At 36.3% G+C, this 23,318-nt stretch overlaps 1 protein-coding gene across 1 annotated transcript in view; it reads left to right on the top strand.

Annotated features, from left to right (window-relative positions):
* SLC9A3 (solute carrier family 9 member A3) overlaps window positions 1-21,388 on the top strand; it is a 49,551-nt gene extending 28,163 nt beyond the window's left edge. The window contains exons 3-16 of the mRNA XM_041459515.1: window positions 1,462-1,622; window positions 3,585-3,663; window positions 4,510-4,687; window positions 5,542-5,762; window positions 7,682-7,884; window positions 8,695-8,784; window positions 10,609-10,679; window positions 12,858-12,987; window positions 16,118-16,233; window positions 16,842-16,971; window positions 17,488-17,664; window positions 18,237-18,312; window positions 19,683-19,796; window positions 21,141-21,388. Of these exons, the coding sequence (XP_041315449.1) occupies window positions 1,462-1,622; window positions 3,585-3,663; window positions 4,510-4,687; window positions 5,542-5,762; window positions 7,682-7,884; window positions 8,695-8,784; window positions 10,609-10,679; window positions 12,858-12,987; window positions 16,118-16,233; window positions 16,842-16,971; window positions 17,488-17,664; window positions 18,237-18,312; window positions 19,683-19,796; window positions 21,141-21,388 (1,994 nt within the window). The remainder of the gene's footprint in view (window positions 1-1,461; window positions 1,623-3,584; window positions 3,664-4,509; window positions 4,688-5,541; window positions 5,763-7,681; window positions 7,885-8,694; window positions 8,785-10,608; window positions 10,680-12,857; window positions 12,988-16,117; window positions 16,234-16,841; window positions 16,972-17,487; window positions 17,665-18,236; window positions 18,313-19,682; window positions 19,797-21,140) is intronic.
* The last annotated feature ends 1,930 nt before the right edge of the window (window positions 21,389-23,318 follow it).

Below are 23,318 nucleotides of genomic sequence, written 5' to 3'. Positions count from 1 at the left end.
CTTGTAGATACTCTGATTGGCAGATAGTAGCTAAGAGAATATATACATCTGCAGCTCCACCAGAATATTGGGCATTGTCACATATAACAGGGTGTTGTTTACTCCTGCGTCTGACTGCCCATATATATTTTCTTGAGTAAATGGGCCTATGCCATTTTGTATCAAAACTATTTGGAATCTGGTTTCTGTTTCAATTGCATTCTAAGCACAACCATTTTGAATTTGAAAAATTACCTTTCAGAGCTCTTTCTAGATGTTGTTCTGGAAGTACCTTACAGCCACTGATCCTGTGGCTATGGCTACTGACTGGCATTGTCTGACTCATGCTTCAAAACCATTTAATTAGATGACTTTCTTCTTTACCTGTAGAAATCACGCCTGATAATTTTGAGCATGGACCCCTGCATTGTGTTTTAATGAATCAATTCTCAACCTGTTCCTTCTTTGCTCTTCCTCATATAATTTTTGGCAACATCACTTCTTAATGAACCTTGCTTCCCCCATCCATTAATGAGCACAAAGGGAATTTTGCTGCTCAGAAATCTTTTCCCTAGAAAAAAATGACTAGGTTTCCACTTTTGATTTCATGAAGAGGGTAGATTTTGCTAGATATTTAGGAAGCTGACAAAAGCATTTTTTATGTTTATGCTACTTTTCTTTTTCTGCTACTTTTAAAATTACAGTGAATGCTTGTCATAGTCTGTTTGCATAACTGAACAAAATAACTGCAATAACTAAATGTTAAGTTAAAAAAAATACTGGGTTACACTGTCACCAGAGTTTTGTAGCTTCAAAACTTTTGAAATCATTGCCAAAATTCCTTAGGGGCTACAACACAAACATGTTGAGGTACATTTTGGTCCGTCATCTATTTTTATGGTCCACTTGCAGACAATTTAACAGCCTCATGAATCCTAATTTGGGAACAAGTAGCTTAACCACACCTATCAGTGATCAAGGAGGCCACAATTGGTGTTCAGTTGTACTGAGTGCAGTTAAACACCACTGTAGCTGTTCTTAGTGACCAAAAGTCAGATTTGACCTGTGACATGAAATATTTTGGAACATTTACTTCAGAAGTGCTGGTATGGTCCTCTTAACATCTTGTGAGTTCTCAGTTATCCTGGGATGATTTGGTCAAGTTAGACAAACCATACCACACACAAATAGAAAGCTAGTTTAGATCTGGAGCTGTCTTGTCACAAGAACAAGGCAGTACTGGTCCTGCTCCCAGAAGTAACTTTGATCCACATGGGCCAATGCTGAATCCAACAAAACTTGTAGGATACAACATGACTCAGTGCAGAACTTTTTAAGTAGTCACTGTAGCACGCGTTCTGGTTGATACCTTGGCATCTCTATTTTCCAGTATTTGGCATTATCTGTAATATCTCAGTCTGTCATTGCTATTGATAATATAGAGATTATTCTGCTTATAATTTCCTTGCTTTGTTTTTGAAGGTGAACTGCACTCTGGGCTGCTGGACTTCCTCCTCTTTGGCAGCTTAATTGCCGCTGTGGATCCTGTAGCTGTTCTGGCAGTGTTTGAAGAAGTCCACGTCAATGAAGTTCTATTCATCATTGTTTTTGGAGAATCTCTTCTGAATGATGCTGTAACTGTGGTAAGTAAATTATATATCCCAAAGTCAACCTAACTCAAGGGGATTTCTTCTGAAGTGCATTTTTCCCTTTATAGAAACACTGTACTCTCTGTATGTATCTACTCATGGGCTACTGTACTGCAGCTCATGGTGTTTTCTCTCTTGCTTACAAACATTAGATGTTTGAGCTTGAAAGCTTTTTGGAGCTGGTAAGTGACATAAAACAGATAGTCCTGAGTTGGACACTTCAAATCAGGTTTCAAGGGTGCATGTTTTATTTGCCTTTGTTGTTTAAGTAAGGCTTTCATGACTTAGTGAAATCAGTTCCAGGGATTTTAAGCCTTCCTTTGCCATTATTTTTAATGCACATACATTTTTCTCCATATTTGTGTTATGCTCATAATTTATAGGCATACCTTAGCCAGTGTGTGAGAGAGAGAGAGAGAGAGAGAGAGAGAGAGAAAGAATACTCTTCCAAGTGCCCACTCCCTTAGTTTTACTTTGATCAGATGTTTCTCAGATATATAACAAAGAGTCAGTTTGGAAAAAAATTGTGTGACATTTTATAAAGTTTCTGATTTTTTTTTTTTTTTGCAAACATTTTTTTAATTTAGAAAGTCTGTAATAGATGTAAGAGAATCCCAGATTTCTACTGATATTTTTATTTTGATTGAAACATCTTTTCTTTTCACACAATTTTTTTCCCCTGAATGAAATGGTCAATGACTTTGTAGTGCAGTGCTAGTGGTCCAGGAAGTCCTAAGGCAGAAAGATGCTATGCAAACAAATTGCTGTGCAACTTCAGTTCACTTTTGGATCATTTCCTATTCCTGCTCCTGCCAGTGACTTAACTTTTTGCAGCCAAGGAAGCAAAGTGCTCCAAGGTCATTGGCAGCTGCCTAACTGTTCACATGAGTTTGAAAATGACAGTATGGCTTCCAGAGAAACCTAATTGCTCTTGGATATTGGTGTCATTAGTACTTCTGGGGTACTGCCAGAATTAAAATAAACCTCTGATGAACTCAAGTATCAACATCACTGGCTTTCAGAAGGAAAGGAGATTTTGTCACTATGAAATGAATACAAACAGTCTACAAATAAAAGAAAGTTTGATTGTTCATTGATGAAAAAACATAAGAGCAGGTATAATCCAGAGCTAGAAAGCATGGCCTGTGAGGAAATTTGAAACAGTGGAGTTACTGCCTTGAAAATGGAAAGGCTGGAAGACAGAAGAAAGTGGATGGTATAGCATTCTTTGGAAATAAATATGTAAAAGACTATTCTTACAGAAAAAAGTAACCCATATACCATGACTGCATGAATACTATAAGAATTATCAAGTTTAACTGCAGCAAGGAAAACTGAGAAGGGCACAGTAAAGTCCTCATTCACCACTGGAGGAATTAAGAGCAGATTAAATTGGCTTGTCTCAAAAATTATGCTCATACAAACCTCCTTAGGCACTGGTATAGATAAGGTAAATTCATTACTTTCAGCTCAATCACTGTTAGTCAATTATTTAAAAAGTTTTAGCTCAATTATTATATTCTCTCTTATGTTCAACTTATATATATTCAACATATTTCAATTCAGTATCTTATTATTAGCATCTTATTAAGTACCTTATTTATCTTATGCATGTGAATAAATTAATATTTCAAATATTTGGATTTTACAGCAAGAAATGCTTTAGAAAACACATCTATATGTAACAATGCTTCTTATACATAGGGGGCATATTGAAGAGAGAAATGTATTGCTGTAAGTGTTGTTTTGTTTTGTTTGTTTGTTTGTTTTAATTTTTGTTTCTTCTTGGCCCAGTGCATTTCTTTTATTTTGAGAAAATATAAAATTCATCCTCCAGACAGAATTTCCCTCAGTCAAACATAATTTCAGACTTCATAATGTTGAGGCCCCTAAGGAGTTTATTTTAATAGGCTCAATTCAGGAGCAATTATTAAATTAGTCTGCTTTTCTTTCCAGGTGCTGTACAATGTGTTTGACTCTTTTGTTGCTATAGGTGCAACGAATGTGACGGGGATTGAATGTCTCAAAGGCATAGGTGCGTAGAAGTGAATTCTGTATCACACAATTGGTGCATATATGCAGTATTTTAAACAAAATATTTTTATTATGCTACTGGCAATATTTTTCAGCTCTTTCCATTATTACTCATGTTCACACATTTGTATGACATAGGCAAATGTCTTAAGAAAATAAATAAATAAATATTTCTGAATATTTGGGAAACACAATCAGATCTCTTTTCTTTTGAGGAGACTCAATGGATGTGGAGTTCATTTGTTGAGAACACCAAACCTGACAGCTACATATCTTTTATTTGTGAAGAAAAAAAAAATTGTATCTTTTTATTTAATAAAAATAGCATTTCCTTAATTTCAGCCAATGCTCTCCCTGCATTCCAGGAAAGTCAAGACTGCATACAAGTATTGCCACTCCTTTTCACTGATCACCATCAAGTAATGTTTGCTAGTAACTATCAAGAAATTTTGCCTGAAAATTTAGGCACTATTTCCCATTCCAAGCATTGCATGAAACTAAATTATCTTATGAATAAATGTTTCAATAGTGATGTTGTCATATTCTATAATATGCTTTTTAAAAAAACATTTGTTTACAGAGCATGGGAAAAAATAGTACAAAGAAATGTAGTGGGTTTGAATAAAAGTAAAGTGGTGAGGCTCAACAGAAGTAGTCTTGTTTTTCTACAGAATGCTACATCCACATACCCAAGTGCTCAAAAGCCTTGAGCCTAGAAATAAATTTGACATGTTCTCCAATTTTTTCTGTGATTTACTGGTCATTTGCTGTCCTCTCTCTGGAAGAGAAACAGTTCAAACTATTATATTTCTATGGTTTAAGTTGTGTTAGGTGTTTTGTTTTTCAGTGTCATTCTTTGTGGTGAGCCTCGGTGGGACACTGGTTGGCATTTTCTTTGCATTCCTGCTCTCATTGGTCAGTCGTTTCACCAAGCACGTGAGGATCATTGAACCTGGATTTGTGTTTATCATCTCCTACCTGTCCTACCTCACAGCAGAGATGCTTTCTCTTTCTGCCATCTTAGCGTAAGTCTCTTTTTATAACTGAGAAGGGAATATGGTTTGTAAAAACATTGAAAGGAAAACCTAAATTATATGGAACAACTATAGAATATGACACTCATTAAGTTTATGCTGGATAATACTATGTTCACACTGCACTGGATTATAGTTTGCCAATCCTGTCATTCAGCCTTGAAAAGGAATGCAAGTTTTCCAGTATATGCTGAGCAACATGAGAACTCCTTTGCAAAATACAGACATGACTCTTTCTTCTCTGTTATTAATAGCACTTCAAACTTAACAGTAGTCCATTTGAGCTGACATATTTCCCTATAACTTGAAACTAAAGCAATATTTTTCTAAGGCACTGTGTAAATGTCACTATTCTCTGTCCTCTCTCTCTGTCTTGGCTGGACATTAAGGTTTGCCTAAATATTGCCTGTTTTGGCTTGAGTACTTCTGTGGCCTTTCTTCTCTTAGTCTCCATTGATTCTCAGCATACCTTTCTTCTCAGTTTTGCTTGTAGATGATATAGTAAGTGTATTCAAGTTCTGAAAATCTTTCTGCAAACAGATCATTAGTTTAAGATTATGTCTAATGTAAACAAGGTTAAAAAATTCGCATTGAAAGCAGTATGGTAATCTGAAGAGAACTACATTCTGTTATGTTCTAATGAAATGCTGTCTTCAGGCCACTTGAGGTCACATCAGCATGTATGTTTGAGATATGCTTTTTACCAAGGGTAGACTCCACAAGTGCTCGTGAACGTATCTTTTATTAGGAATTTATAGTGGGTTTTTGTCACTATGTGACAGACAGATGGAAAAAATATTAAATGTTGCAACACATATTTTCTGAACAATTGTTTCTTTTTCTAGGATAACCTTCTGTGGCATTTGCTGTCAGAAATATGTTAAGGCTAACATATCTGAACAGTCTTCTACAACTGTAAAATATACTATGAAAATGCTAGCCAGTGGAGCAGAAACCATTATCTTCATGTTCCTGGGTATTTCAGCTGTGGATCCAAAAATCTGGACTTGGAATACGGCTTTTATTCTGTTGACTCTGGTCTTCATCTCAGTATATAGAGTTATTGGTAAGTGAGTGACCTTCCTGTTCTTGCATTGCACTACTGATGGAATCACATATTCTTTAGCCCTCTCTCCAAAAAAAATATTTGGAGTTATAGGTTTGCTCCTTTTAAAACATTCCATGTATTTCAGTTGAATTTATTGTTGCATTTGGGTTAGAGTAGCAGAGTAAGCTCTACAGTAAAAAGAGTTCCGTCATATGCTGAAAATGTAGCAGGATGTAATTTCTGATGAAGTGTGAGGACGTGAGTAGCCCAGCAGTTAACACGAATCATTCAGTGGCTAACCTTTGTTGACCCAGCAAATGGTATTGGCAAAATCTCCCAGTAAAATGAACTTTGTTCTTTAATTTGCAGCCTAACAAAGGATATGACTCTTGTCAGCTGCATCTTTCCTTCAGCTCTTTCAATTTGGCACTAAAGAGATTGTCTTAAGCTAATGTTACGGTTGACTTCAGGTTTTAGGCACACAATGATATCAGACCATACATAATTACATTGCAGGTTCTCTGGCTTAAGAAATAATTCTCAGGGACTGATGAAAAACTGAGTAAATAAGGCTGTGGCAGGTATGGATTATCTACTGTCAATTTACTGGGTTTATATAAGTTTGCAAACATTTCAAAATACCAATGAAGATTTGCCCAGCTATGTAGTTCTGCTGTAGTTTTGCTAAAATTGCAAAAAGTTGTAGAATGAAATACTTGGGGGGGATAACACACATGGCAATTTGGTGTATGTACTTACACCTGGGAATAAATTAAACCAGCTTATTTGCCTGTTTGTCTTGACTTAAATTCAAATGGCAGGTCACACATCTATCTAGCTGGCAGTTTTCCTGGATTCTGTGTTCTTATTCTGTCTAGAAGCTCCTGAGCTGAATGAAGTGCCTAGCCCCTTGCCCTCCTTTTCTAAATATTCTGCAAGCATTGTTCATTTAGCTGCCTCTCAGTAACTGCAAATGTGCCTGAGGTGTTTTTAAAGTTTTCCTGTCTAGTCTTTGACACTTTTTGTATTCTGCAAATGAGTGGTTAATAATCCTGTAATAGATGTGATGATAAGCAAATGGTAAATATTCAGCAATAACAATAAGCACCCACTAAAGTAATTGATCTTGGACATTGACAAATTACTAAATACAGGATGATATTGGGCCTTACGTAATTGCAGTTCTCATTCCCTGGAGGAGTCAAATTGGTAGCATTTCCAAGGTCCCTTCCCCTGGAGTCCCTCCTTACAGTGACAACACTTCTCTTGGCACAAGTTCAAAGTTCTCTAAAAAGAGAAGAAACTGTTTTGCACTGGTTAACAGCCCTGGCCTGCTGCAGTGGGAAGCACATGCCATGCCAGTCACAGGAGTGCTGAAGCTGTTTTCCCTCTGTATGGTGGGATTTCTGGGATACATTGAGATAGCTAGAGCCTTAGGTCTCCTGCAGCAGGCAGCATCTCACCTGTAGGTCTGGAGACAGTGTTAGCATAACTAAACAACCCTTCATAAGACAATGACTTAAATGTAATTTTCAGTGATTTGCAAAGTGTACGACACTTACTCCCTAAATCAGTGCTGTTTTAACCTGTTTCTGTTAACTGACCTGTGCATATCACGGGTTACAGTGCTAGAAAACCTATTCTTTCTTAAAGAATTTCCACGGTCAGCATATGGCAGCACCTTCCCTGGAGTGCCTGTGCCAGAGGGCAGCACTCTCAGAAGAGCTGCTGGCTCACAGAAGCAGCTTCACCTAATTCCTTTGGTTTGATGTAATGAGAAGGCACCAAGTGGGCAACACAGTGATAGGAGGGAGAAGTAGATGGTGAAGATTGCTATAAAGGCAATCTGGTGGCACCTGGACATTCCATTACTCACAGCTGGGATACTGATGTTCCATAAGGATATTTCTAGACATGCTGACATTTGTTTGTTACAGGTGTCATTATACAGACGTGGATTCTTAACCGCTACAGAACTGTCCAGCTGGAGATAATAGACCAGGTGGTGATGTCCTATGGTGGACTACGAGGAGCAGTTGCTTTTGCTCTTGTTGCACTTCTGGATGGGGATAAAGTGAAAGACAGAAACCTGTTTGTTAGCACAACTATCATTGTTGTGTTTTTTACTGTTATATTCCAGGTAATTTAACTTCTCAAGCATGCTTCTTGCAAGGAGAAGGAGTCCCCCAAATGTACTGAATGCTTAAAGCAGTTCTCAGCTGAAGGTTGCATATTGTTTCACTGAACTGAAAACATAATTGAATTTGTAATTTTAGTAACAAAGATCCTATTTTATGTTTTCATGTGGGACCACATGGGGCAAAACACAATTTCCTCTGTGCTAAAAATTGTTCAGTCTTAGCTGCTTGGTATTAATAGTGCCAAGTTAATATCTGATTAAACATCCTTCACCTCATGTGAATAACTGTAGGGAACAGTGCTTTTAATGGGCAGATACAGTCATTAAGCTGATCTACCTGAGCCTCAGTCCTTGTTTTAAAATATAGCAGCAAGCAGTGGGACAAGAAAGTATTTAACATCCAAACAAAATAGCACTTTCTGGATGAAAAAAAAAAGTAATATAAATGAAAATATGTAATTAGATAGCAGCTTGCAATATTTTCTGAAGTGTATTACAGAAAGTTCAATTGTGTTCACAGACTCCTTATTTGTGGAGAAAATACCACATCCAGTAGCATAGGAAACACTTCTACTCTTCCATGACCATATTTTTCCTATAGATGATACATTTTTGCACTGTTGTCTTTTCAAACCTTTGTAATAGGAGCTGAGGGTACAGTATTGTTTTATTTTCTAGAAGGAATAGAAATCAACTGAGAAAGTATGAGAACCACCAAATAAAACACAAATGTGCTTTATTTCTGTTTAACCTGCTGGAGGAAAGTCTAAGAGGACTTCCAAGTATTTATTGTCATGTTTCAATCCTTAGGGACTGACTATCAAACCTTTGGTACAGTGGCTGAAAGTAAAGAAAACTGAACACAGAGACCCAAAACTGAATGAGAAACTTCATGGCAGAGTAAGATATTTTAAAAATACCTCATGGTATCTTTTGCATTTTTACAGTGCACCTTAACACAAAACAAAATTGTTAGTGAAAATGTGTTTTTTTGTAAGGGAGTGGACTATCAAATTTCAAGAGCAAAATCCTTCAAACATTTCAAAAGTTATTTGTACATTGCTGTTTCTCTTTGGTTGGAGACCTGTGAGAGGATATTCATATGGAAGTTCTGGTCTTTCACTTGAGAATTCAATGGGGCTGGGAGTACTGGGGAAACAGCACAGATGGAATATGCTTCTTTGTCTTCATCTAAAAGAGGAGAATGATTGATAATTGCTAGGGCTAGGGAAAAATTTTTATTTTTCCTTCTCAAAAACTTAATTTTTGGGAAAGGTATAAAAGCAGGCTTTGTAGCTTCAACATTACATAGAAAAATATATATATACATATATATACATAGAAAAATACTCAGCTGCCCAGTACAGAATAATTATATACTGAAATTCCAGACTAATGACAATATTAATTCAGTGTGAAGGTTGTGTCCCAGGATTTCTTTACCCTTTTAGAATATTTTGAAACACAAATTATTCCAATTGACTTTCACACCACATTATAAAGTTTTCATTAAGTAAAAGAAAACATAACTTTTCAATATAAATATAGGTTAAAGGATAGAAGACTATAAGACATCACAGAATCATCAAGGTTGGAAGAGATCTTCAAGAACATCCTGTCCCACCATCAACATATCACCACCATAGTCACCCCTAAACCATATCCCCCAGTACCACACCCAGGCAGCTCTTGAACACTGCCGGAGACAGTGACTCCACCATGTCCCTGGACAACTTATTCCAGTGGTTGCCATTGTTTCAGGGAAAACTTTTTTGTCTGAAATCTAATCTGAACTTCCCTTGGCACAACTGAGGACCATTTCCTCTTGCCCTTTCACTTGAGACATGGCAGAAGAGGCCAACACCCACCTGCCTAACATCCTTCCAGGTAGTTATAGAGAATGAGCTTCCTTTTCTCCAGGCTTAAAAACCTCAGCTCCCCCAGCTGCTTCCCACAGGACTTGTGTTCCAGACCTTTCCCCAGCTTTGTTGCCCTTCTCTGGACAGGCTTCAGTACCTCAATGTCCTTCCTGAGGGGCCCAGAACTGGACACAGGACTAGAGATACAGCCTCACCAGTGCCAAATGTCAGCCCTGCTAATCCAAACCAACACATGTATATTCCGCAGTAATCATTCTAATGTTCAGAGTGAAATGTTAAAAACTATACACAGAAAAAGGCCAAATTGTACCTGCAACTGACTTGGTTTGAATCAAGAGTTATAAGCCTCCAGATTTCTATCAGCCAGCTAATACACTCAGTATGAAATTTTGCCCTAGATATTAAAAGAATGGTGCCTACTTCTACTCTGAGGGGAGTATGAACTCCTGAAACATCTAAAAAGAATCACTGTGGAAACTGCTCAACTGAAATAATCACCTACACTAATAGTGGCAGATGCACTTAATAGGGCAGAAATGGAGATGATAAAATGAGTCCATAATAGTTCTAAAATTGAATGTTAAAATGGGGGTTTAAGTACCTTCTCATTGAGACCCTTGTAATTCAAGAATATTTAGTGAATTTATGAAGAACTGGTTAGAAAGTTCAGGACCTTTGAAGAAAAGCTTATAGTAGTTAGTACTTCTGTAAATGGGGAAAAAATTATAACTGCCATAAAATTATTCTGCATAGTCACCTGGTACAACATGAAATAACTTGAGCTATTTTCTAATTATGCTTTTTTATTTCTGCAAAGTTATTAATTCCACTCTCACTTTCCTAGGCCTTTGATCACATTCTTTCTGCTATAGAAGACATTTCTGGACAAATAGGGCATCATTATCTGAGAGACAAGTAAGTAGTAAGCAATTTAGAATCTTGAAATACTGCTAGGAAATATTATCTCTACATTATAACTTTTTAAGCCTGTGAGCTTAGGGAAAGCAAGAATGCTAAATGTAGTTAAAAGAGGTTGCATACTGAACTTACTGGAAATACAGCAAATGTCAAAACAGTGTATTTTTGTCCCCTTACAACTAGAATTTTTCCTTTCTCTTCCACAGTTCAGGTTATGCCTTTGCAGGTGCCTCAGTTCACATACAGGGGTCATTCTCTCAAGATTAGAGAACTGACTATTTGCAGAAGTTTTCGCCTAGATGTTAATGTTGGTTTTCCTTTGTACTACTACATTTCATGGACACTATTTATGTGTGGAGGCACTAAAAAACCTCAGCTACAACTATGCTAGCTGTTTATCCTGTCTCTACAAGGAAGTGTTCAACACCTGTGAAAGTTATGGCAGAGGGCGCTCTGAAATTGCTCTCACAGTTTCAGCGTATTAGTCTGAAACCAATAGTGAACCATCTCCTCTGTTTATAGTTGATTCATCTAGAGAGAAGCAGAATTACTCAGCTGAAAGATACACCATTTCCTTTAAAGTACATGTGAAGATTTACCCTTGTGATGGACACATTTCCATAACTAGATGAATAAATGTGGAAGAAAGGACATCCTTAAGAGTGTTATTTCAAGTTAGGCCATTCTCTCCCTGGAGTCAGGTCATTTCATAGGTGCAAACAGTCACAGTTTTGACCTGCTAACCTCTTGCTGACTCAACATGCCAATTCCAATCCAAAAGCTATGTGGTTGTGTTAGCTTTCTGCAGAGCACACCTCTAATGCTTGCTGAGAAGCTGAGTCTGTTAGCTTAGGTTTAACATTATCATGCAAAACAATACAATTCTTAGGCTGAAGATAGCTTGTACTGGAGCTCAAGCAGAATTGCTCACCTACGTCCAGTTATAGAGACAATCTCCTTACTTTCCTTTTGCTCTTCATTTATTTATGCAATAAAAAATTTTCCTAAGGCACTACAGACAGAACATCTTCTTTATTTTGGTCTAAGTTTGTAGTTTACTTTTCGGAAATAAATTTCAGCGGGCTATATATAATATAGGCAAATACGTCTCCAGTTTTGATATATTGCCTCAAAGATACAGCTATATTTTTAAAGTGGTAGATTGGCATGTGACCTCTTGCATGTCAATGTAATCCCCTTGAGTAAGAACAGAAGAAATAGCTTAATGTAGATTCATGGTTGAGTATGTGGTTTGATGACAAATGTATTTTGAATGAGACCATCTTAAGCCTGCCTTTTGGACTTTATGTACATGAAAGTGCTGCTTCCATGAAGAAATAGCATCCCCCAGCATCGTCACTGATGGGTTCAGGTGTGGCAACCTGAATTAGAGCCTTCTGGTCAGATGTTCTGGCCAGAGAAGAGGAATAGCTATCAATTATGTGAATAATATTTAACACAAAAGGTTTAAGCAGTCTGAATCAAAAGCTGTAAAGTCAAAATGGCCATTGGGTGAGATGGATAGAGTAATTCTGAGCAGTAGTCTCCAAAGCTGCCTCGTGCTCTTCAGGTGAAGTGTTGAGGAAGTTAGAAGAAAGTAAAACAGCCTTTAATCTTTGGAGCCTAAACATGACAGGGCAGATATTCTATCAGACAATCTTGGAATTGTAAATAATTGAAAATACACATGGCTACTATCCCCAGAGCAGAGCACATCAGTGGCATGAATAAGGCCCTCTGGTAGAGCTTCTGGAAGGGCACTGTCATTCTGAACTGATTTTCTGGTCTGGCTGTCCTACAATACACCTGGGGGCTCAACAAGGGAAGAAAATTAAACATAATCAAAAGTGGAAAAATAAGGTAGTATAATATCCCAAAGTATAAAATGTGTTACTGACTCCGAAATGGGATACTGTAATCATAGCATTCTTGTAGTAGTGTTGGGTAAGTGAACTGATTAAATGTTTTGTGACAGCTGCATAAGTCTGTAGCAGGCTTTTCCTTGACTTTCTTTGCATGCTAATTTAAAAGCTTCAAGACACAAATCCCTCACATTCCACTGTTCACTCTTTTTTTCAAAGTATTTAGCTAAAAAAATATAATTTATACTAAATTAAAAATGCTTTGAAACTAAAATTGCTTGTTGCCATTAACACAGTTTGTTTAAATTATCAGGTGGTCCAATTTTGATAGGAAATACCTCAGAAAAATACTGATGAGAAGGTCTGCTCAAAAATCAAGGGACCAAATCCTTAATGTTTTCCATGAGCTCAACTTGAAGGATGCAATTAGCTATGTGGCTGAGGTACTTATGAACACTTGTTGACATATTATAGCATCATTTGGAATTTGTTTTTTTAAAAATTTGTACTATAACCTAAAGTTGATCTATTGCAGGAGATGCTTAAAGGAAAACTATTTCCATCTCAGCTCTGCTTTTGTTTATTTTTAAATGTGTTTTGAGTGTCAGAATTGCTGGTTTGAGAAGCTGTAGTTCTCAATATTGTGCCTGATTGCCAAATGCTAGTATATTGTACTTACTTCAGTGTACGTTTCTGTTGCATTTTACTGAACATCTTTGTTTCTATATTCATTACATGAAAAAAATACTGTAATTCTGGAGAGGTGTTGTCTTTCTAAATGTGTCAACATCCTGCAGGATAGTGGGTCTATGTGATGACAAATCTGATTTGAAGAAGCTCACTTCCAAATGATATGCATATGTGGCCAAAATGTGGGACTGCTAATCTCAATCTGCCAGATCACTGTAACATGCACAAAAGAAAAAAAAAAAAAAGTGTAAAATGTTACTTTAATTCCATGGAATCATAACCCCCATGATTCAGTAATTAGGGTAAAATATACTACAAATATCAATTGCAATCAAAGAATTGTGAAGTTAGGGACACTTAGGACTTGCAACAGGAGAAGTCTTTAAAGGAGATTTGAAGAAAGTTTCTGACCTTCTGCAGGAGTAGTGCAGCAATGTTGCTCGATTATGTAAGCGTTCCTAATCTTCTTCAGTATGAAACTAGTCACCTCAGCTCAAACAGCAATGAATGTGCAGTATTGATACAGTGTAAAGGATAGTTTTAAATTGAATATTTTAAAAAGTGGTTTTTGAAATTATAATCTATCCATGCCCATAATCTCCAATTGAATTAATTTTCACAGTTAGGTGATATATCAGTTAATTTCTTTAATTTAAATAGAAACAATTACTATCATTGATACTACTACTGCTGCTAAGTTATTTTTTTTTTTTAATGAGCTACAGCCAGGCAGTCTCCTTCAAATGAAACATAATTTTGGAGATTGAATTCAGAAAACAAGATAAAATTCAGAAATTATGTTAGTATGGAAGATGGAGAATAGTTCAACAAGACAAGCAAATTCTTCCTTTTGAGATTTTGTAAATTATCCATTTAGTTTTTAGACCAGCTGAGCTCAAAAACTAATTTTCTTTCTTGTGATTCTTTCTGGGTCACACCTCAGAGGAAGAAAGTTGGATAATGACTTTGAGGTGGATGACCATGAAACTCATGTTCAGATGCATTGCTGAATCTGTTCAGTAGATTCATTACAGGGTTTCTTCTCTTTCTTTAAGAGATGCAAAGGGCTTTACAGATCACTAATACATGCAGATTTAGAGTTAGAATTTTTATCCAATAATGTCTTTGATCCCATATAGTAAAGATGGATTTCTAAAAGTTACATTAATAATTTTTTAGGAGATGAAACACAAGGGAACGGCTTTTTGTTACCTTAGTCCAAATCCTATTTGTGTATATTGTTTCTTGCAGATAAATTCTGTTGGGCAAATGTCTACTGATCTGATAATAATAGAAAAAGAAATTGAAAGTTGTCCAAGTTCTACAGAAGTTTTGCAACATATTTTCTTCCAGCAGAAATTAATTATGAGTTGTAAATCCTAAATTCTCACTTTAATATTTTCTTCAATGATACATTGCTTTAACAACTAAAAAGTTGTTAAAGCAATGTATCAAAAGAATGTATTAAAAGAAAACTTCACTTTGCAAATATATCTTTGAACTAAATATCTATGAATTACAAGCTGACATTGAAATTAAAGCTATTTTTCCAGGACAAGTAAAGACCTGCCTTCCCCAGCTACTCACTCTCTTCTTACTTGCAAGAAACAGAGGAGTTTAAAAATTATTTTATATATTTTTCTTTGTTCAACTCTGCTGCTGTGGTGCATCTATATAATAAATAAGAACTGAGAGAGTTCAGTCTCTGTCTAGGAAAATTCCTTACAGTTGAGAGGGGAGAACCTAAGCCAAGAAAAATGAAAATAACCCAGAGGAGCTTAAGGGAAGTGACTCAAAATACTCATGGTTCATAACTTGTTCTGGCTAAAATACCTTCACTGATGATATGGTATGATGTACGTATGAAACATTAAATCTTATTTGAAAATAAAGTCAGATTCACTTAAGAAAATGGATGGGATGATGTTCTCCTAGAATTCAATTTTATTAACCTCACGTTTTCTGCCTGCAGAGGCCACAGTGTATTTCTTAATGCCATTGGTAACCCACATACTGTGATACGTATGTGGGTTACCACAACAAAAGAAATAATTTTTTTGGTTTGCTCCATGAGTATGAAAATGTAAATGGAACACAGTGCAGTTAAAGTTGGAGAAATGTAGATAAAATCTCTGTTCTGCAAGGGAGGTGATTTTTCTTGATTATTACTGCTTAAAATCTAGAGATCTGCTATGTGATTTCACTCCACTTTGATTCAAAACCATAGATGTTTTCAGCCTTTGTAACCACAATGTCACCCAACAGGTAGCTTTTAGCTAAGCAAGAGATTACTTAAGGTGTAGGGAAAAGTATGAAGATATAAAACTGAGCTTTTCCAGCAGTTCATTTCTGTGACACCAATTTTAAAACTGAAAGAAAATCTCATCTCTTCAATATCTCATCTTGTCATGCCGTAACCTCTTTTTAATAGTCTTGTAAACTTCTTTTACCACTTGATATTTGCTGCTTCCAGTCTGGTAGAGAACAGAAAACTTAATGTTGTGTCTTTGAAAATGATGCTGATAATGTGTTGATGTATTGAAACATAAACATCCTTATGTATGTTCCTATGCTCTTGGCTTCCAGCATTGTACAAAGTAAAATTGCAAACCTATTGAGGCACAGGAAATCATTCACCTCTTCAAAATCCATTTCTAAGAGTGGAGTAGATTTTCTCTTTGCTTTGTTTGTTGGGATAATGTCACTCAACGTAAAGAAACCATAAAACTTAAAAATGGCTTTTATTTATTATCTAGATACAACTCCTCCCCTGCTTCTTCTGCCATTTGCATAAATACAGTCTCACAAATTATCTATATTCTGATATGCATTTTGTCCTAGGTTTTTACAGCTGTAATATGTCTTGTTTCTTTCCGTGACCAGGGAGAACGTAGAGGTTCGCTGGCATTTATACGTTCTCCGAGTACAGATAACATGGTAAATGTGGATTTCAGCACTCCACTCCCAAGCACTGTGGAAAGCTCTGTCTCTTATTTATTGTAAGTAATGTGGACTGATGGGGTGGTGCATGAGAGGAAATTGAAACACTGCTAAAAAAATTGAAAAATGCAAATTACAGGGGCTTCAGTCACTACTTTTTAGATCTTTAATTAATATTTTCTCCCACAGAAAATGTGTATATATGGATTTGTAATGTCATATTTTACACACAGTTTTTTTCAGTAAAGGCTGGTAAGATGAAGCAGACATCCACATTAGAGTTGTCTCATTTGTCTTTGGTTCACGAACTGTTATATACAGGGCTAGATGTTATTTCTGTGTTTGCTCCAGAAAAAGTAAGGAGAGAGGGAAGGAAAAAAATTGCCCCTTCCTTAACTTTTTGATGAATCTGTTACTGAACAGTCCATGTGTAATGTAAACTGTGAAATAAATTAATGCTACATCCCCCTGAAAGACAAAAACCAATGATCTTTCCACATTTCCCATTAGGCATTTACTCAGTCATTGTCATTTAGCCAGTTCTTACTCTTCCTTTTTTTTGGTTTTTTTTTTTTAACTTCCTCTTGTTTTCTCAGTTTCATTCCTGGTTTTTCTTCCTTTTCAGCAATCACTGATTTTAAAAACCACTGCTTGTGTTTTTCTTCAGGAGAGAAAAAGCTGGACCGGTTTGCCTTGACATGCAAGCTTTAGAGCAGAGAAGGAAAAGCATCCGGGACACAGAAGACACCCTCGCTCATCACACCCTGCAGCAGTACCTGTATAAACCCAGGCAGGAGGTGAGAGCAAGAGGCTAGCATTGGACTGTTTTCCAATCTAAAACTAAGAGGAAATAGGAACCAAAATTTGCGAGTGAAACTCAAAAGGAGAGAACTCACTGCAAAATCTGCGCCCTTGAGGAAGATAGGCTCTTTGTGTGATTTCTCATTTAAGAACATGGCTTTTTAAAAGAACTAGTGCCTTGAAAATCACTGGGGCCAGTGGAATGCAGAACTGTGTCCAGGAAAGGTTCTGATCAGGATTAAATTAAGTGTATCAACTGAAGGGATTTGGACACTTACAGGGGAGAAGCTTAGTTTGAATGACAGTTCACTCTTACACACTTAAAAATCCTGGACTGGTTTCATGAAGAAAAAAGAAAAATGGGAGTTTTATTAATGCCTTCAGGCTAATCTTTAGTTCACTCTTTCTTACGGAGTTGTTTACATTTTCGTGACACTGACTGAATTCATTGATTCAGGGCTTTCACCTGTATTTCTAAGTAAATGAATATTGTCTTCCCTTCCTGGCCACAGCACAAACACCTGTACAGTCGTCATGAGATCATGCACAGTGAAGATGACAAACAAGACAAGGAGATTTTCCATAGGACAATGAGGAAGCGCTTAGAATCTTTCAAGAGTACCAAACTAGGAATAAACCATCCCAAGAAGCTCAATAAAATCCACAAACGAGACCGGGGCCAAAAAAGGGTAAAAATACTTTCACAAGGACCCAGATGTAGCCACCTATTATACAAACTAATGGGTGGGAAGGGTAGGGAGGACTCTGAAGGGTCCTATGTCCTGCACTTATCACTGTCCTATAGAACTTCATGAATTTAGAGGACCTAAGCAAGAAGAGATAAAACTAGGAGATAATCAAGGGGCTTCTTCTCACATTCTGCACTTCTCTATGCTTTGGGACTGTTCTTCTGGGTGAGAGATTTCTGGTCACTTGAAAAACAGCAGACCCTGAACCATGCTACTACACTGTGGGGAGATTTTGCAGGATAGAGGTAGCAGGATAGCATGGAGCATTCAACTAAATTTGCGTGAAACTAAGAGAGAACACACAGTATAAAAAGAGCCAAAGTTTCTTTTTTTACCCCGTCTCTACACACTTCAGGTGTAGGTGGGAAATTAGTGGTATCCATATTGAGTCTCAAACAAAGATTACAATGGATTTTAGGCTTATTCTGCTGAGCTCGTCATTTCCAAGGGTATCACTGCCATTGCTATCCGATGAAATTAGCATTTTTGGTCACTTTTTGCTTTCTTTTCAGAGAAATAGCAGTGTCATACCAAATGGAAACATTCCTTCAGAAAATCCAGTTCAAGACTTTGCTTTGAAGGAAAAAGGTAAAAAGACTCTTAGACTGTTTTCATTAACTGAGTTTTACCAGCTACATTGCCAGTAATGCATCACTACAAGATATTGTGATATGCCATAGCAAATTTGACAGTAAAAAGGGACTTCTAGTCATAGTTCAGAACTTGGAATAGTGATCTGCTTCATGCTTAAATGTAGTGTTTAGAAGTTGGTTTTTTAGGAATCTGGATGACAAACAAAATTTTAGTTGGCCTTTTTGCTCACATTTTAAAAGTATCACATTTATATTCTGTAAACAAAACAATGCAGTGGCTACAATAGAAATGAAATTTCAGCTTCTATTTGGATAAGGTACACAGAGCTGCTAATTTTTTTCATCACAGCAGGATATGTCTACCTAAGACATCAACCATATAAAATTCAGTAGCTGAGATTGCATTCTTATCTGAGTTAAAGTCCACTGTTTTAGAAGGGTCTGAATCAGAGTTGAGGCTAAGCAAGCACCATATAACTCAAGGAAAGCGTAGCTTTGGAAGGAACACATAGTCAGAGGTCAGTTCTAGAACTGCTTCACCCTCCATGAACAGATCTGTCACATGGATCAGGCTTGGAAGTGTAATTGGAAGCTGACCAGCCTGGGGACTATCCCTAGCAAATGCTGATTTTGCATATAAAGCCCAAAATTCTTTCCTGTTTTACACATTTTTTTGGCACTGGTGTCAGGCATTGCAAGATGCGATGGGTGTTAACATGTTTGTTATACAATTTTAAATTATACGTGTCACTTCAAAACTGAAATGTGGTTAAAAGCTGCTGAACTAAGTTTGATTTGTGTTCTTCCCTCTCTTATGCCTGTAACTCCTGGATCTCAAAGACAACTCAAGTAAAATAGAGAGGAATTTAATCTTTTCTCAGTAGCTCCAAGCAAATATATTTTTCCTTATGTACCTTTTTTGAATAATTTACTGAGTGTTATTTTTGTTTGACTGAGAGAAGCAGTACAGGTTGGCTCCCCAGGTGTAATATTCTAGAACTACTTTGCTTGGGAAGAGCCTTCTGAATACTCATTAGTAGGTCATTCAATATTGTCTTATTAAAGAACTCTGCGTAGAGATGTCATCATCTACTTAACACCAAAAAAGTTTAATTGGAAGACAGACTTAGCAAGTGGATTAGCAGCTATTGCAAAGCTTATTCTACTGCAGTAAAAGCAGCAATGACCTCATTAGGTTTGAAACTAGTCATTATAGTAATCCTGACCTGTGTCAAGTGATGAAAATCCTTGTTAAAGATGTATTTTTGATAACCATGACAGCATCAAACCAGCAAGAAATAGCATTTTCTATCAGAACTGATAAAAATTTCTAATGAAATTGCATTTTTTTTTCTTTCCCCCTAGATATGGAGTTTTCTGAATCAGAAGAAAATAATGATTATGAGACTTTGCATCTAGGCAAAGGAGTTGATTTCCTGGCTAATGTGACAAAACAAAATTTCACAGATGCTCCTGCTGGTAAAAATATTTATTACTTACAAAGGTTTTTTTTTTCCCCTCAAATATAACAAAATGTACTAGAAATGCTGATGAGTTAGCCTGGGGTTTTTTGTTTGGTTGGATTTTTTTGGGTGTTTTTGTTTTTTTTTTTATGGAGTGATTTTATGTGTTCAATCTGAAAATACATTTGCTTAATATTAATGTTAATATACAGATTTTTGGATATCTGGAGGTATGGAGAGCATCACATTTGAAACTGACAGCAGTGGTGAACATGACTACTTAAACCAGTTTAAAAGCCACTAATTATTTCTAGCAGCAGAAAATGTTATTGTAGAATTCTTACCTCACAAGACCAGTCAATACTAGTCCTCTGGAATTGTTTTTCACTTGCATTGGAACTTCGTTGTGATACATTTTGTTCTTATTTCAGGCATGATTTCTACTTTTATGTTTACAATCCCGTCAGATCCTTACAGGCTTATAGAAGTCACTGAAAAGGGCAGATTGCAGCATTTCTGGAGCACTCAATGCCCTTGATTTCCAGCCATAAAAGACTCCAAAATATTAGATTGGAAGCTTATAACTATATATAACAGAAACCATATCATATGACTTATGGAGTTATAAAATTTAGTATTTCTCTTTAGCACTTCTGTGTTTAAGTTTTTTTCAGCATGCCACTGTTTGCTTCATGTGTAATTGGTACCTACAGTGAAGAAAAACCCTTGTGTCCATACTCTTGTGGCAGAAACCCTTAAATGCAGTTTCTGTATGACACTGTTTCATGACAAATTCTATGTTTGAGTATGTATAAAGACACCTAGAAAGAAGTGGATGGTAAGATGCAAAATGTTTATGTAAAAGCTTGTCAAACTTGGTAACTGTATGAACAGGCTTCTGTATGTCACCTTTGACTGTTTCGTGGCCTGCCATAGCTACCTCACACTCATCTGTTTCTGGAGTGGTGAAGTTGGGGTTTTTTCACATTTTTTAAAGTATTTGATTTGAATTTTCTGCAGTTATTTTATGCCGTGTTTTTTTTTTTTTTTTTTCTCTTGCTTAACACTTGTGGACTGATTGCTTCTTTTATTGATTTTATTTTTTCTCTCAAGATATCCCTAACATAATTGCAAATTTGATATGACAACCAATTTTGCTCTTTATTGAAATCCAGTATATGTCTAGCTATAACCAAGGTGTATGTGTGTACAATAGTCTGTGTATTGACTTAGTCACACAAATACCAGTGTATCAACCCATTTTTTCCAACAGCCTCTCTCCTTTTATAAAGCATCTTGCTGTATTATCAAGAAATTATTTTGATTACTTTTATTTGTCACTCGTTAATTTTTTTTTTAGGAATTGATAACCCAGTATTTTCAGCTGATGATGACCAAAGCATCTACATGAAGTTCACACCATGGTTATCTGGTGAAGACACTGTGGTACCCTCACAAAGGGCCCGAGTGCAGCTCCCATATTCTCCAGACAACTTCAGACGGCTCACTCCAATCCGGCTCAGCAATAAATCAACAGATTCCTTCCTGCTAGCAGATGGCCCAGAGGACCGACCCAGATCTTTTCTCCCAGAATCAACACATATGTAATATTTTAAAAGATATTATTGTCACCTTTATTTTTTAACCAGACTTCTTATCAATCCTGAGAAGTAAACTTACTCTTCTGTTTTTTCTTCTTTCAGAAAATGTCTTTCTTTCCTGATTTCTTTGCGCAGCTAAACCTCTTTTATTTACCTCTGACTTAATTAACAAAACACTTTTCCATTTTCCTTCTGCAGAAGAGCTGTTCAACTATTTGGGGTCCAATGCCTTGCTACTTTTACAGCAGATAAGGGTCCTTCTCTTTGTTTTCACTTAAATATTTTAAATGCCAAGAAAACAGTATTCCAAGTACAGAATATTGGGCATACATTTTCAAGAGGCTTCAGGTTTCCTGGTTAGTTAGTACTAGATGATAAAATTGGTAACAGAATTCCCTAAAAATGAATAAAATTTTTTGACTCTGTTGCTAAGAAGCGTTGATTTAGCTGTGAACATTTTTCCAGATTATTTATCCAGTGTCCAGGAAGAAAAATGCCCCACTGCTACAATGCAACTATTCAGTGACACTACTGATGTACCATTAGATTACATAAGAAAGGAGTTTAAAATGAATTGTATTTGCTAAAATGCATCAGATTCTCCTTGTGGGGATAATTTCACAACAGAATTGTGCGGAAGCAGAATTCCATTTAGAGATTTATTCTTAAACTGTGAATTTACCTTAATCCATACCTTATTTTGAAAGTAGAGAAAGGCTTAGCTTTCTGATGCAGCAAATAACTTGTTGCTTCTAATGTGTTAGAGGCTTAAAATTAAATTGACTCTGGGTTTAAATTAATATCCCAGTTGCCCTTTAACTTCTGCTGTGTGGAAATTTTCCACACCATAAAATCAGTTTTAATTTTTATAATCAAGTCAGGTAGTGCTTCAAACGAGGTGGGTCAGGTCCACAGTTCAGATGTAATTGAATAGAACACAGGGCACTTCAGGGATTGTGCAATGAAACACAAAAGTCAGTGTCATCATGAATACACTTTTGTGGAATCTATGGTCACAAATATATGTCTTAATGACCTCTGTCATCAACAAAAAAAGTAAGTTGAAAGTCTTCTCTAGCTGTTTCATGAAACTTTGTTCAGACAAACACCTCAGGCCAAGAGTGAATACTGCTAATTTTGACATAAGAAAAATTTCACACCTCTTAAGAAGGAGTAGAAAAGGTAGTTCCATTTTTCTTCTGTTCTGGCTTCTGTCCCTTCAGAAGATAAGTTAGTTCAAGGGTAATTTGAGGAAGCACATCACTTTCTTTACTGGAGTGGCCTGTAGGTCTGTGTTTGGTTTCAGTACTGAGTTTCTTAATAATGCATCTTTGTTTATTTTTTAAATGATGTTTTAAAATAAACACTGGATTAGTTAAAGGACTGTGAATTCCAGTCCAATATCCTGATTGAAAGTGTGAGCAATGAGCAGCATTCCAAAAGGAAAATTTCACCTTGACACTTACCCACATTAAAATTCTCTTCACTTTTTCTTCACCACTGAGAACATTGTCACAGAATATTGACATATGACCTGCAGAACATTTTCTTGCAAGCCTTTGTCCTTTTCCTCCATCGAATTGCTTTATTTATAATTCACTTTATTGTTAGGAAGTGGTATGTGTAAGTTCATTTGTGGGTGTCTTTGATGTGTCAAAATCACTGGATTTTTGACTACTGTGTTTCTTAATAAGTGTTTTGCAAAGTTAGATTTCCCAAGCTAATAAGCATACACCTTGATTACTGTCTGAAACAGTCCTCTGAATGATCTCCTTAACAAAATTCTCCCAACAGGAGAATTATACTAACATTTCAATTAAAAGGTTTTAAAAAACAATGGAAAACTGGAAGCCAAGAGTGGAAATGTTAAGTTTCTCTACATAGCTAATATATACAGAAAACTAATCATAGATTCTGATCAATAAGAGATTGATTTC

Source organism: Pyrgilauda ruficollis, unplaced genomic scaffold (genome assembly GCF_017590135.1).
Source record: "Pyrgilauda ruficollis isolate IOZ18807 unplaced genomic scaffold, ASM1759013v1 scaffold137, whole genome shotgun sequence".
NCBI classification, from domain to species: domain Eukaryota; kingdom Metazoa; phylum Chordata; class Aves; order Passeriformes; family Passeridae; genus Pyrgilauda; species Pyrgilauda ruficollis.
Note: the sequence above shows the minus strand (reverse complement) of the source record. Positions and strands in the feature narration are given on the sequence as shown.